Here is a 12784-nt window from a genome sequence, read left to right as displayed (position 1 = left end):
CTTGGGCAGGACCTGGCTGAACGCAGGAGGCATGCAGGCATCTTAAAGGGAGGAAGCTCACAAATTCAAGAGTCTGCCCTTGCCCACCACTGTGCCCAGACCCTATATCTGTACTCTCATCTGGTCCTCATACCCATCCTATGTCAAGCACAGGTGTCATGAGTACAGCGCCTAGCACACAGTAGGCACTTGATAAACTTAAATGAATGAACCAAAACAAACCGAAGCCTTTGGAGGGGTACTACCCCATACGGTAATCGCAGTGTTGGGTGGCTGCATGCCAACACCTCAGATTCCTGGAGACCCAGCCCTGCCCTCTCGGGTACAGAGAGGAGGGACTCACACGGCATTGCCACCACCATTCCCACAGGTCTTTGGGATCAGCCTACCTCCCGTGAGAATTCTGTTTCTCCCTCACTCATTGACCATGCCATCCTTTCTGGGCTGGCCAGAGAGGAATCATAGAGAACAGGAATTCCAGCTGCCATGTCTGCCTTCCCACACACACATAGCTGAGATTGGTTGAGCGCTTGCTATATGCCAAGCCTTGTGCTAGGTACATGGCCCAAAGCATCTCATTTCATCCTCGAGTCCACTTTGTGAAGGAGATGCAATTAGCCCCCTTTTGCAGATGAGGAAACTGAGGCTCAAAGAAGTCTGCTTCCTCTACCCTGCTTGGTGAACTCCTATTCATCCTGCAAAGCCCACCTCCTTGACTAAGTGAAAAGACCCTTTCTGTGTCCCTCGGAAACCGAGACAAGCCACTTTGCTACACCTTTCCTGTTGGGTCATTAGGTACTTCTGTGCCTTTTATACGCATTAGACTTCAAGCTTGGACAGGGCAGGGACCAGGCCTGATCCACATCCAGGTGCCAGGAAGCTGGCACCTCAGAAGTGCACCGTGAGTGTGGATGGACTGATTCGAGTTGTTCACAGTGCGTACACATCAGCCCAAGCAAGTTCCTGCTTCATGCTTTCCTTGTTTGTCTTCTCAGAAATGCAACCTTAAATAAAATGCAGAAGTTCAAAGACTGAAGACCCAGCTTCCTGGTCCCACTCTGGCTGGTCCACCCTAGTAACCTTGGGGGCGCCCCCTGTTCTGTTCCTCTCTGGCCAGCAGTGCACGAACCCTACTTCTCCTCCATGGGATGGGAAGTCAGACCCGCCTTTCAGGGAGCCCTCGGAGGGCCAAGGAAGATGATTAGCAAAGAAAAAACTCAGACACAGACCACAGTACGGTGATTACCAGAGGGCAAGGGGGCGGAGGGAGGTAGGGAGGGCAAAGGGGCATAAATGGTGATGGAAACACACTTGAATCGGGGTGGTGAACACATGATACAATATAAGGATGATGTATTACAGAATTATACACCTGAAACGCACACAATTTTATTAACTAATGTCACCCCAATAATTTCAATTAAAAAAAATTTTTTGTGGGGGGAGAGTGACAAGATGCAGGGCTGAATTCTTCTCCCCTACATTACCTGTACCTGGATCGACAGTGAGGGTCACATGACTTTGGATAAGTCATTTTACTTCTCTCTGAGTGTTTTTTTTTTCTCAGGAGGCTGAGTAAGTGTTTACACTGGCCTCATGGTGTGTCTCTACTTCCTTCTCCACTAGAGGAAGGAGGAGGCCAGAGTCTGGGCGCAGGACTCCCGGGTGGGGCTCCCGCGCTGGGAGAAGGCTGCGAGGCCCGGGATGCTGGCTTGTGCTGAAGGCTCCGTGGGAGGGAGGCTGCTCTGCTCTCTGATCCCTCCTGAGAAAGAGGAAGCTGTGGTCTGGCTTACGCTGAACGAACTGGCCGGGACAGAAACCAGAGCAGCCTGGAGCACAGGTCACCATGAGTCCTTGGCTCTGGGCTTCTGTTTCTCAGGTTGAGTCCCCAGATGGCATGTCCTCAGGGGCAGCTCCATAACCTGGAGCCTCCCAGCTGCCCAAGGAGGCTGCCTGCCTTCCCCTTTAGGAGGGACTCCCTGGTGATAGGCCTCCCGGGCCTTTGGCCAGCCTGCCTCGCAGAGATGGTCCAGCCTGGGCCAGGGCCAACGTCGCACCATCACCTACCTTCCTCCCTATCAGCTGGGGCTGGACACGGGAAAAGTGTGTTTATTATTGTTGCTATTATAACTGGAAAAGGGGACTGTGTTTCAGAAAGGTGAGGTGACTTGCTCAGGGCCACATAGGGAGTCAGCTAGCTGCTGGAGACAATGAGATCTGAGGCCCAGGCCCAAGATGACACAGTTGCAGCAGCCACTCCCATCCCCGTCACCCACTTCCCAACACACACTCGACTTGGACTCCTGGTGAGCAGGGCATCTTTTAAATGTGTGTATTTCTTTTCTAAAAGCATCTAAGGTCCAGTGCTTAATCATGTTCCCCACCACCACCACCACCACCACCACGACGGTGTCCTTACGGCCGCCACTGCTCATGTGGGGAGTCTGAGTCGAGATGCATGGTGAGTGCAAAAGACACCAGATTCCAAAGACTTAATATGAGAAAACAAGAATGTACACATCTTTTTTTGTGATTTTTTTTATATTGATGACGTGGAAATGATAACATTTTAGGCATAAGTTAATTTCACCTGTTTCTCTCTACTTTGTAATGTGGCTCTTGGGACATTCAAAATGGTGCATGTGGGGTCCAGCTGGCGTGGCTCAGTGGTTGAGCATCGACCTATGAACCAGGAGGTCACGGCTCAATTCCCGGTCAGGGCACCCAGTGTGGGGCGTGCAGGAGGCAGCCGATCAATGATGCTCTCTCATCATTGATGTTCCTATCTCTCTCTCCCTCTCCCTTCCTCTCTGAAATCAATAAAAAATATATATATATTTTAAAACCACAAAAACATGGTGTATGTGGAATTGCAACTGTGGCCTGTCTCAAACCTCTGTTGGGGTGGCATGGTGCTGCGCTAGCCGGTCCTGCTGCTGGGAGGATGGGGTCATGCTAAGATAGAGGTGCCAGAGCTAGGGGGCAGGATCACCTTACTGGGAAGACATCATTTGCTTCTCAGACACATTTTCCCAGGGAGACTGCAGAGATGGGGTTGGGAGCTCTGGGCAGACTAGGGTATCCATCCACTGCGTTCAAACATGCAGTCAGCAGTGCAAGGCCCGGCCACAGCCCAGGCTCTGCAACACCATCTCCTCGCTGTGTGGTCTGAGACTAGTTACTCTGCCTTGAGCTTCGGTTTCTTCATCTGTAAAATGGGAATCTAGCACAGAGCCTCCTAGAAGGTTCCTAAGAGGGTTAAATGAGGCAAAGTGCATATAGCACCTCACCCAGCCCCTGGCGCTGTCAGAGCTCAGGAAGTTCAGTTAATAAATGTAAATCATTTTGGATTTGGATCAGTAGCACTTGGGATCGGCACCTTATGAACGGCCCAGGTGACCTCTCCGGGCTTACCTGGTCCATGGGTAGAAATGGGCAGGCTGGCGGTTGGCACGTGCGGACAGGGAGGCCTCAGTAGTGGTTGGGCCCCGGGTCTTGTCAGCCAGACTCTGCTCAATGGCCATCTGGACCAGCTCCTCCTCGCTCAGGCTGCTGTACAGGCTGTACTCCTCGTTCCCAATGGCACGCTGTGTGCCCGGAGCGCTGATCTCCGTGGCCATCGCTTGCACCTCTCACCCCGGTCTCCAGAGGAGACACTTGGTGGGGAGGAGGAAACAGCCAATCAGAAAACCCTGAGAGGAGACCAAAACATCCTGGTCGCTAACAATTTTGCAAAACATCTATGTTTACCCACTGGGAAGTCTCTGCTATCTTCTGGCATCCACGAATCTATGAACCAGCCACCCATCTGTCCTTGTGTGCATCCCCCCATGCACCCATCTGTCCATCCAACCACTCATTTATCCATCCACCCTCCCATCTGTCCACTTAATCCATCCATTTATCCATCTAGCCACCCAACCATTTATGCTCCTATCCACATACTCATCTGCCTATCCATCCAGTCATCCAACACCCACCCATCCCTCCATTATCCACCCTCTGATCATTCTGTCTGTCCACCTACCCATCCATTTTCCATCCCTCCTCCCATCCATCCAATTATACATCTATCTCACCAACCATCCACTCACCCACCATTCAGTCTTCCATTCCAGACAGCCTCTCGCTGTGAATGCACGCACCATTAATGAGGGATTACTTATTGAGCACTGACTCTGTGTCAGGCACTCGTCTAAGCATTGGTGCTACAACAATGATGCCAACCAGCAAAAATCCCTGTCCTCACGGAGTGTTCACAACAGCGCTCACATTCCTTCCTTCCAATTACCCAACAACATCTTCTCCCAGCATTGTTCCATTTCTCGGCACTGCGTGCTAGGGCTCCTACATAGGCCTGTTACTTAAAACCTCGTGAGCTAATTAAAATCAATTGTTTAAAAAAAATTGTCATGTTAATTCCAGGGACTCTCTTTCAAAACAACAACACACAAACAAACCCACACATGCCTCAAGGAAAAAGGAACACTGGTTGAGTCAAACTGCTTTTAGGAAATAAAGTAAAATTAATTAAGCCTGATTTTCGTTTTGACTGGCTGACAAGCAGCGTGACCGTAGGTCAGTGGTTCTGAGCCCTGGCTGAACATTAGAATCACATGAGGTCTTTTTAAAACTATCCAAAATACTCGTGCTATAATTTGGTTTGCTTGGCAAATGCTCGCCCCTCTCCCTGGAGGCAGAGTATCCCCTCTCCTCTCCCCATCGAGACTGGGCTTGGCCATGAACTGGCTCTGGCCAGTGGATGCTGGTGGACGTGATAAAGCAGCCACTTGTGCTGTGGAGCCTGCTCTTCTGCCATCGCCGGGAGAAGAGCTCCCCCTGGAGGCACTGCCCTGCGCTGGGCCCCGGAGTGAACACACCTGGGGCAGCCTGAGCCCAGCCTGCACAGAGGAGCCCGGAGTGAGCTGAGCGGCAGGGCCTGCACCTGAAGCTGAGTAGCCCAGCCTGGGCGGCTTAGATCAGCCTGTGTGCAGATGAGAATGAATGATTAGTGGGGGTGCTTTGTTTGCAGCCTTCTTGTGGCTCTGGGTGAAAGCAAGCATTTGATGGGGACCCTCCAGGCCCTCACCCCAAGGCGGTCGTTGGCCGATTTGGGCTGATCATAGGCATATGGACAGCACTCAGCTGTGTGCCTTTCCCTCACCAGATGCTCTGGGACAGTGGTTCTCAACCTTGGCTGCACATTAGAATCACCTGGGACTCTTTATAAAATCCTGATTTCTGGGCCTCATCCTCTGGAAATTCTGTTTCTTTGTTATGGGGGTGAGCCATAACATTAGGAACAAAGAAACAATTTCCAGAGGATGGGGCCCAGAAATCAGGATTTTAAAAAGACTCCCAGGTGATTCTAATGTGCAGCCAAGGTTGAGAACCACTGCTCGGGGAGGTGAAGGCAGCAGGTGATGGTCACCTGGAGCAGCCAATCCCCTGCAGACAATTCCAGACTTGCCAGACCCTACCCCGTGTCTCGGAAGGTATTCAGATCTTTTCCATTTGTCAATTATTTCATGGCATTGCCCCGACAGCAGCCCTAGAAGGAAAGAGTGCTTTTTGTTGAATTAACTGGGACTAGTTCTGCAACACCTCCACTCCTTCCAGGAGACTTGATGCTCCCATTTTACAGATGAGGCAATTAAGGTTCAGGGAAGGGGAGGGAAGGGGAGGACACACACATGGGATCTGAGCAGGCGGAGGCAATGTTGCCACCTCATCCAGCCGACCATCTGGCCTACACCTGTGCCCATACAGATGGACGAGGTGGGGCCGCCCTTGAAGGGGCGTGAGGGCGAGGGCTCTGCCTTTGAGAGGCGAACTCCCCCACCCCTCGGAGGGCTTGGCCAGCGCTTGCTTTCCTCTCAGATCCTCCGTTTGGGAGGATCCTTGGGTAAGTTCCTCACCTACAGAATCCTGATGCACAGAATGGAGACACTAGTAAATGCTGTTGTTATAGGGTTTGTGGGAGAATCAGGAGGGCTCCGTGTGCTCAGGCTGAGTGCTGGGCCTCACGTGGTGCCGGGCCCTTCAGGAGGGGACTCCCCGTCACCGGGCCTATGCAATTGCAGGCTGGGATGTCTGCCAGGGATGGGGCCTCACCCGAGAGCAGGGCGGGCAGTTCTGAAGTCGCCTGTGGGGTCAGCGTGGCCGGGTTCGAATCACAGCCTTACCGTCGATTAGCCCTGTGACATCTTAGAACCTTAGTTTCTCCGTCTGTACAATGGGCACAATGAGAGTACCTATGTCATGGCGGGGTGAGGGTGGGGCTGGGTCAGAGGTCCTGCCTGCCTCCTCTTGTGGCCTCAGTTTCCCCTCGTCTGCACGCTGCTCAGCTTGATTTCTGGGGCCTCTGCCTGGGGCTGGGCCAAGTTCCAGGCCTGCGTCCTGGAGAGAGGCCAGCCGTCTCAAGGGACCCCCTGGACAGCCAGTTGGAACAAAAAATAGCCTTTCCCAGGGAAAGCGGGAGTGCAGTGGGCTTTGCCCCTTTAAGGCCTGCAGAGGGAGCGGTGCTCAAGGGTGGCCAGTCCACAGCCAGCTTGCAGCAAGCAAAACTGGGGCCACCTCTTTTGCCTCCTTCAGAGAATCCCAAACAACGGCTTCAGGAGAGCCCCACCTGTCCCAGGTGGCTTCTGCAAAATGGGGGTAACAGTGGCTGTGACAGGCTTCCCCAAGTTAACGCCGGAAAGCACTCAGAACAGTGCTCTTTTATGCCGGGCCTCAGTCTCTACATCTGTGAAATGGGCATAGAAACATGGGCCCTGCAGAGCTGTGGTGAAGATTCAATAACAGCGTTTGAAAAAGTGGTCCTTCCTGCCCCCAGTTCCTTCCCCTCCCCACAAATCCAGGCTCGCTGACAGCCAGGGAACTGGTAGTGGGGCCTGGCACCAGGGGAGGTGGGACTCTGTGACGGTTTGAGGGTTGCAATGGGAAGAGTGGCTCCCTGAGTGTCTTATAAAAAAATTGGGGGAGGTATGGAACATGGCTGGGAGGGCGGGGGCAAGAAGGGACTGGCAGCCATCCTCCAGGACCCGAGCTCCCCCTCAGCCAGGCACTTGGGTCAGGAGTGTGAGTCTGGGTCACTCCTGCAAGTCGACGGCACACAGGCTGATCTAAGCCACCCTTCCCATCCTTAGGCTGTTTATAGATGGAGCCAATATCACTGCTCATCTCCCTTTCCTTCCCTTCCCTGTCCTTCCCTTCCCTTCCCTTCCCTTTCCTTTCCTTCTCTGCCTTGTCACCTGGCCAGTCATCCTTCCAGATGCAGTTCATGCGTCTCCTCCACCAGGAAGCCCTCCTGATTTGATGGCTGAGGCATCCTGAGATGCCCCAGGGGCACCACTCACATTCTGCTGCTCTAACTGCCTGCTATGGGCCTGTCTCCCTACAGAGTCGGGAAACTTCTGAAGCGCAGTTTATATAAAATTATCTATCATCCATCCATCTATCTATCTATCTGCCTCTCCCCAAAGTTTCAAGGTCTTCCAACCATCACACGGCCCTTACTCAAAGGCAGTCCTAACTGGCAGCTTGGGCTCGCCTGGGGTACGTGAGGAAGTGGGCACTGGCCTGGGCGGTTCCTTGGCCCCCCAGGGTCCTCAGCCCTATCCCTGGAAATGCCCAGTGAGTTTATAACGAAGCTTATCTTTCTGATCTGCTGCGCCTCCCCTCTCCAGAAGGGTCCTGCGAACTCTGAGGAAGCACTTCTAGCTGGAGGGCTCCTGGGAGTAACCATTCACGAGCTCTCTCCCCTTCCTGGTCCCATTGCTTTCAAACCCAAACCACAAATACAGCAGGTGCGTGTGGGTCCCTGCACTGTTTCTGGCCACGTTCATGAAATGCACCACTTGACCTTCTCGGTTCCCTGGGGTGGGCATGGGGGTAAGATTCTTCCCATTGGCCAGATGGGGAGACTGAGGCCCAGACTGTGAGGGGCAGCGTGGACGGAGTCAGGCCTGCCTGCCCCTCTTTTCATCGGACCCTCTGACAATGAGAATTGGGCAGTGGCCAGGGGTTAGTTACTCTGGAAGTTTCTGCCCTGGCTAAGGGATGAGCCGGCCTTGGGAGAGTGGAATCCAGGCCACCTCGTTTGACCCACACACAGGGGCCGGTCAAAGCCGCAGGTGGGCCTTTGCCAGGGGCGGTGCTGGCAGGCCTCGCTGCTGGTGTCCAGGGCTTTGCAGCTGCTGGGAGTTTAAGCCTATTGTCCAGGCTCTAAAGATGCTAAGAGCTCCTCCCAGCATCACTAATCCCAGACTTTGATGCTGGTTAAAGCTCTGGCTCCCCGGGCGCCAGGACCTTAGGCCTCCGGGCTTGGGCCAGGGTTGCTGATGTTACCAGGGAATCTGCTCAGGGCTGCAGGCCTCAGCTGACCCCACACACAGGCTCTTCTCCCTGGAGGCTGGGGGCGGGGGCGGGAAGCTGAGGCCCAGAGAAGGGGCATGACCTGCCCAAGGTCACCAGGTGGGAGGTGATGGCCAGTGATTTCAACCTGTCAAAGCTGGCTCAGCTCCCACTCCCATGCCCCCAGACACTCTGTGCCCATTGGGGGGTGGGGAGGGTGGCATCGATCTAAGACTCCATCTGAAATGGAGGTGCCATGAGTACCAGCTATGAAAAGCCTCAAAGAATGTCAGCTTTCCATTTTATTTCTTTGGGACCCAAGCTGTTGACTCTCCAGGTCCCTGAGTCACCTTCGCCTTCGCTTCCCAAGCGGAGGACACTTCTCTCCCCTCCTGGCCCTGCAGGGTCTGGCCCAGCACAGCTGCCCCTCCCGCGCCTCCCCTGGCCCACCTCCTGTCCTCCTGGGGCACCAGGCCCATCAATGGGGTCCGGCCACATGCAGGTCTGCACACAGGATTGCAGGCCCCTGGCCCAGCTTCTGCCCAGGGCTCAGGGGACGCCAGGCTCTGCCATCTGTGCCAACGGCCCGGATGGGAGTGAGGCGGGGCGGGGCTTGCCAGTCCAGCCTGAGCTTCCAACAGCTCTGCCCCCGCCCCTCCACAGCCCAAGGGCAGCTTGCCCAGCCCTGTTCTGGGCACCAGGAGAACATGGCCCCTCACCTAGGCCCCTGGGCAGCAGACGGTTCTGGAAGCTCCAATCCCAGACTGCAGGCAGAGTGGGAAGGCTCAGGGGGGCGGGCAGGTAGGGGTGCCCCCCAAGCCCCCTCCCCACTCCCTACCCTGGGGCCCAACCGAAGGGCCGGCTGCAAATCTTTTAATGGAGATCACAGCAAAGTCATCTGAGATCTTTCTCCTTTCTGTCCCCACCCCCTTCCTGCCTTTATTTAGATCTTTTCCTTCTCCTCTCTCTGCTTCCCTTCTCTTTCGTGTCCTCTTCTTTAGAAAGTGCAGGCAGGTAAGGAGCCACTTCACTTTCACGTCACCACCACCAACCCCCCAAACATTCCCCTCAACCACAAGGCTCTTCACAACTTCATTATGTTCCTGGGCATTAGTCCAAGAGCAGGTGCTAAGGATGAAAAGTCACAGTACAAACCTGTCCTGTGACAGCTGCCTCCTCCAGGCAGCCTGCCCCCTGCAGCTCGGCAGTGAAAGGAGATTTCTGTGCCTCCTTTGGGAAGGGCTCTCTTGAGTCTGGCCTGTCCTTGATATACAGGCATCTGATGACCCCTGCCTGTGCCAGGGACGGGTCCCCTTACTGCTGTGTCAGTCCCCCGGGCAGCTGCAGGAGGCCGTAGCGTTGAAGGTGGGCACTGGAGGCTCATAGACCAAGAGGCCAGGATTTGATTCCCAGCGTCAACACCTCCTAGCTGTCTGGCTTTATGCAAGACCCTTAACCTCTCGGAACCTCAGTTTCCACATCTGGAAAATGGGAGTGACAATCACCTCTCACTCATAATGCCCTTGAGAAGAGTCAATGAGAAAAATGGCCACAAGCACTGGGCTCAGTGCCTGGCTCACAGCAAGTGCCCGGCGAGTGCTCACGGGAGTTCATTGTGTTTTATCCACTGTGAGGTCTCCAGGGGTGGCTCATATGGAGGGAGGAGGAAGAGGAGACCTCCTCCCCACGAGGCACTCATGGCACCATGAGTCAGAGGTGATTGTCACTCCCATTTTCCAGATGTGGAAACTGAGGTTCCGAGAGGTTAAGGGTCTTGCATAAAGCCAGACAGCTCGGAGGTGTTGACGCTGGGAATCAAATTCTGTTTGTGCAAGAATGGATGATGCAAACTAGAGTGGTGCCAGGTGGAGGCCTCTGCCAGCTCCTCAAGGAGGGGGTGCTGTAAACAGGCCTGCCACCAGCTGTCGGGACCCATCGACTGTTTTGGAAGTGATTGGCGCATCTGCCCCTGGCAGCCTCGCTGCGCTCTGCCCAGGCCGCTAATGGCAAAGGTCAGGGCTGTGGCCGGTGTGCTGGCCCAGCTGGCTCTGCCGGAAGCCCTGTGAACTCCTCCGGTCCCAACCTCATGCATGAGCTGAGCTTTCCCTTCATTGAGCTACTCTCTGCCCCTGCAGGGGGGAAGGGAGGGGCTCGGCCCCTACCCAGCCTCAGGTCTCCATCATCTACCTGTCCACCCTCAGTCGCCCCTCCCTGCCTCCTCATTCCAGTCCATTCCCTTGACTTTCTGAAGTCAGATCCTGCCTGCTCCTCCTCTGCTTGGAAACAATTAGAATGTGTTCCATCTTCTTTTTTAAAATATGTTTTTATTGATTTTTGGAGGAAGGGAGAGATAGAAACATCAATGACAGAAACACCATTGGTCGGCTGCCTCCTGTATGCCTTCCACTGGGGATCCAGCCCGCAACCTGGGCATGTGCCCTGACTGGAAACTGAACCGGTGAGTGGTTCATGGGTCGACACTCAACCACTGAGCCACACCGGCTGGGCTGTTCCATCTTCTTGACTGACCTGGTGGGATCTGCATCTGCCTCCAGCCCCCCCCACCCCCCCCCCCCCCGCCAGCCTCACCTCGACTTCTGACCTCCACGGCCCTTTGCCGTAGCCACACTGCACAGTCCACAGAGCCCAGACCCACCTTGACTTGTCTGCCTTTGCCAAGCGGTCCCTCCACCTGCAGTCCCTCTCTCCACCCCTCTGTCTGATGCCATCCCGACCGTCCTTTCAAAGACCACGTCCTCGTTGCATGTGTCCTCATGCTCACACACACGCTCACACGTATACACACACACACACACACACACATGCTCACATGCACACACACACACATACACACACACACATACACACACGCGCGCACAGAATTCCTGCGTCTCTGCATTCCCACATAATATTTCTCATTCTTTATCTTGAGCCCTAGTTTTTGTTTCCAAATTCTATTTCCTCTCCTAAACCCCAGGCCATTGCAGGCCCAGCATCCTGGCACCCTGGCTGCTATTGCCCCACAATACCGGGCACACATAGACACTCCATGAAATTGATGCCCCCATGCATGAACATATCTATTCACCCGAAATAAAAGCACTTCTGAGAGTCATTTGTCTGACACACATTGCCCAAGGCCTGCGAAGCAACAATAGCATCATTGATAACTCCTTTTGCATTTCCATTTTTAGAAGTGCACCGCAGACGGGCATTCTGAGCGAGAGTCCTCACAAGGATGGATGAGTACATGCAGACGGCTGCTCCTCCGTCCCCCAGATCTGAAATGAAAGTCACCGGCATGCTCCATCACCCAAGAAAGCAGGAGAGAGAAGAGGGAGACGCAAGAAAGCAGCGTGGCCAGCCAAACACCCTCGCTCGCGGTCTGCATTGGAGCGTGGAAAGCACGCATTACCTGCTAGGCTCTGCCTCAGGGGCCGTTCAGGGGGGATGCAAGGATTTTCCTGAGAGTGTCTGAGTTCAGCACATGCTCCCTGCGTGTTCCTTCTGCCCTGGCCCTGAGCGTCTGGCTGCTCCGCCTGGCCGCTCTGAAACGCTGTCCTTTGAAGCAGGGAGTTTATTTCGGGCCCACCGCATGACCAGTGATGCAAGCCAAACTATAAGATGTTATGGAGCTCAGATTTCCTGTTTGGAGATTGCACGGCGGAGGCTGTGGTCCTGCCTTCAGCTCCTCCAGGGCGCATCAGCTGCGGGCTTTGCTTGGGAGCGCATCTCCGAGCGTTGGCCCTCACGTGACGTCATCATTTGTGATCCTTGGCATGGAGGCCATATATGGGTATGTTTCTGGAACTACCCCGGAGGGAGCGAGAGGGGAGAGAGAAGCAGAGGGTAAGAGACGGACAGGCAGGAAAAGAGAATGGAGAGAGAACTGGGAGATAAAGAGACAAGAGCAAGGGAGAGGGACAGGGAGGGAGAGGTGAGAAGACGAAGGAGGAAGGAGAAAAAGAGGAAACATGAAGAGAGATGATAGAAGAGAGGAAAGGGAAGAGGGTGGAAATGAGAGAGGGTAAGGAATGAATGTAGAGAAGGAAAGAAAATTATAAAAAAACATGAAGACCAAGGCAGAGAGAAATTGTGACCATTTAAGATATGAAAGGGGGGGAGAAAAAATAAAGTAAAAGAAAGAGAAAAAGGAATAAGAAAAAGCATGAATTGAAAGAAAGAGAGGGGGAGAAGGAGAGTGGGGGAGAGGGAGGCGAATGGGAAAGGAGAGAGGGAGGGAAGCAAAATAAAAGGAAGGAGGAGAGACAGGGAGGGTGGAGAAGAGAGAGAAGGGAGGCTGGGAGCTACTTAGAGAGAAAAAGGGGAATGGAGGGAGGCAGGAAGGAAGATGGGCTGAATGAGAGAGCGGGGAGAGGGGGACAAGGATGAAGGGGTTCCGTGTAAACGGCCTCTGCAGAACTCGCCG

At 54.1% G+C, this 12784-nt stretch overlaps 1 protein-coding gene across 3 annotated transcripts in view; it reads right to left on the bottom strand.

Moving 5' to 3' along the window:
* LOC139009234 (ankyrin repeat and SOCS box protein 2) overlaps positions 1-12101 on the bottom strand; it is a 35177-nt gene extending 23076 nt beyond the window's left edge. The window contains exons 1-2 of one of the 3 annotated variants that reach the window (XM_070413385.1): positions 11771-12101; positions 3415-3692 (exon numbers count right to left, since the gene is read on the bottom strand). In XM_070413385.1, coding sequence (XP_070269486.1) covers positions 3415-3620 — 206 coding nt within the window. In that variant the 5' untranslated portion in view covers positions 3621-3692; positions 11771-12101. Of the gene's footprint in view, positions 1-3414; positions 3693-11443; positions 11724-11770 lie in introns of those variants that run through there. The other 2 variants (XM_070413403.1, XM_070413394.1) reach the window with 2 other exon arrangements.
* Between the last annotated feature and the right edge of the window lie 683 nt (positions 12102-12784).

Source organism: Myotis yumanensis, unplaced genomic scaffold (assembly GCF_028538775.1).
Source record: "Myotis yumanensis isolate MYYU_CA2020_CCGP unplaced genomic scaffold, mMyoYum1.0.hap1 SCAF_1, whole genome shotgun sequence".
NCBI classification, from domain to species: Eukaryota; Metazoa; Chordata; class Mammalia; order Chiroptera; family Vespertilionidae; genus Myotis; species Myotis yumanensis.
Note: the sequence above shows the minus strand (reverse complement) of the source record. Positions and strands in the feature narration are given on the sequence as shown.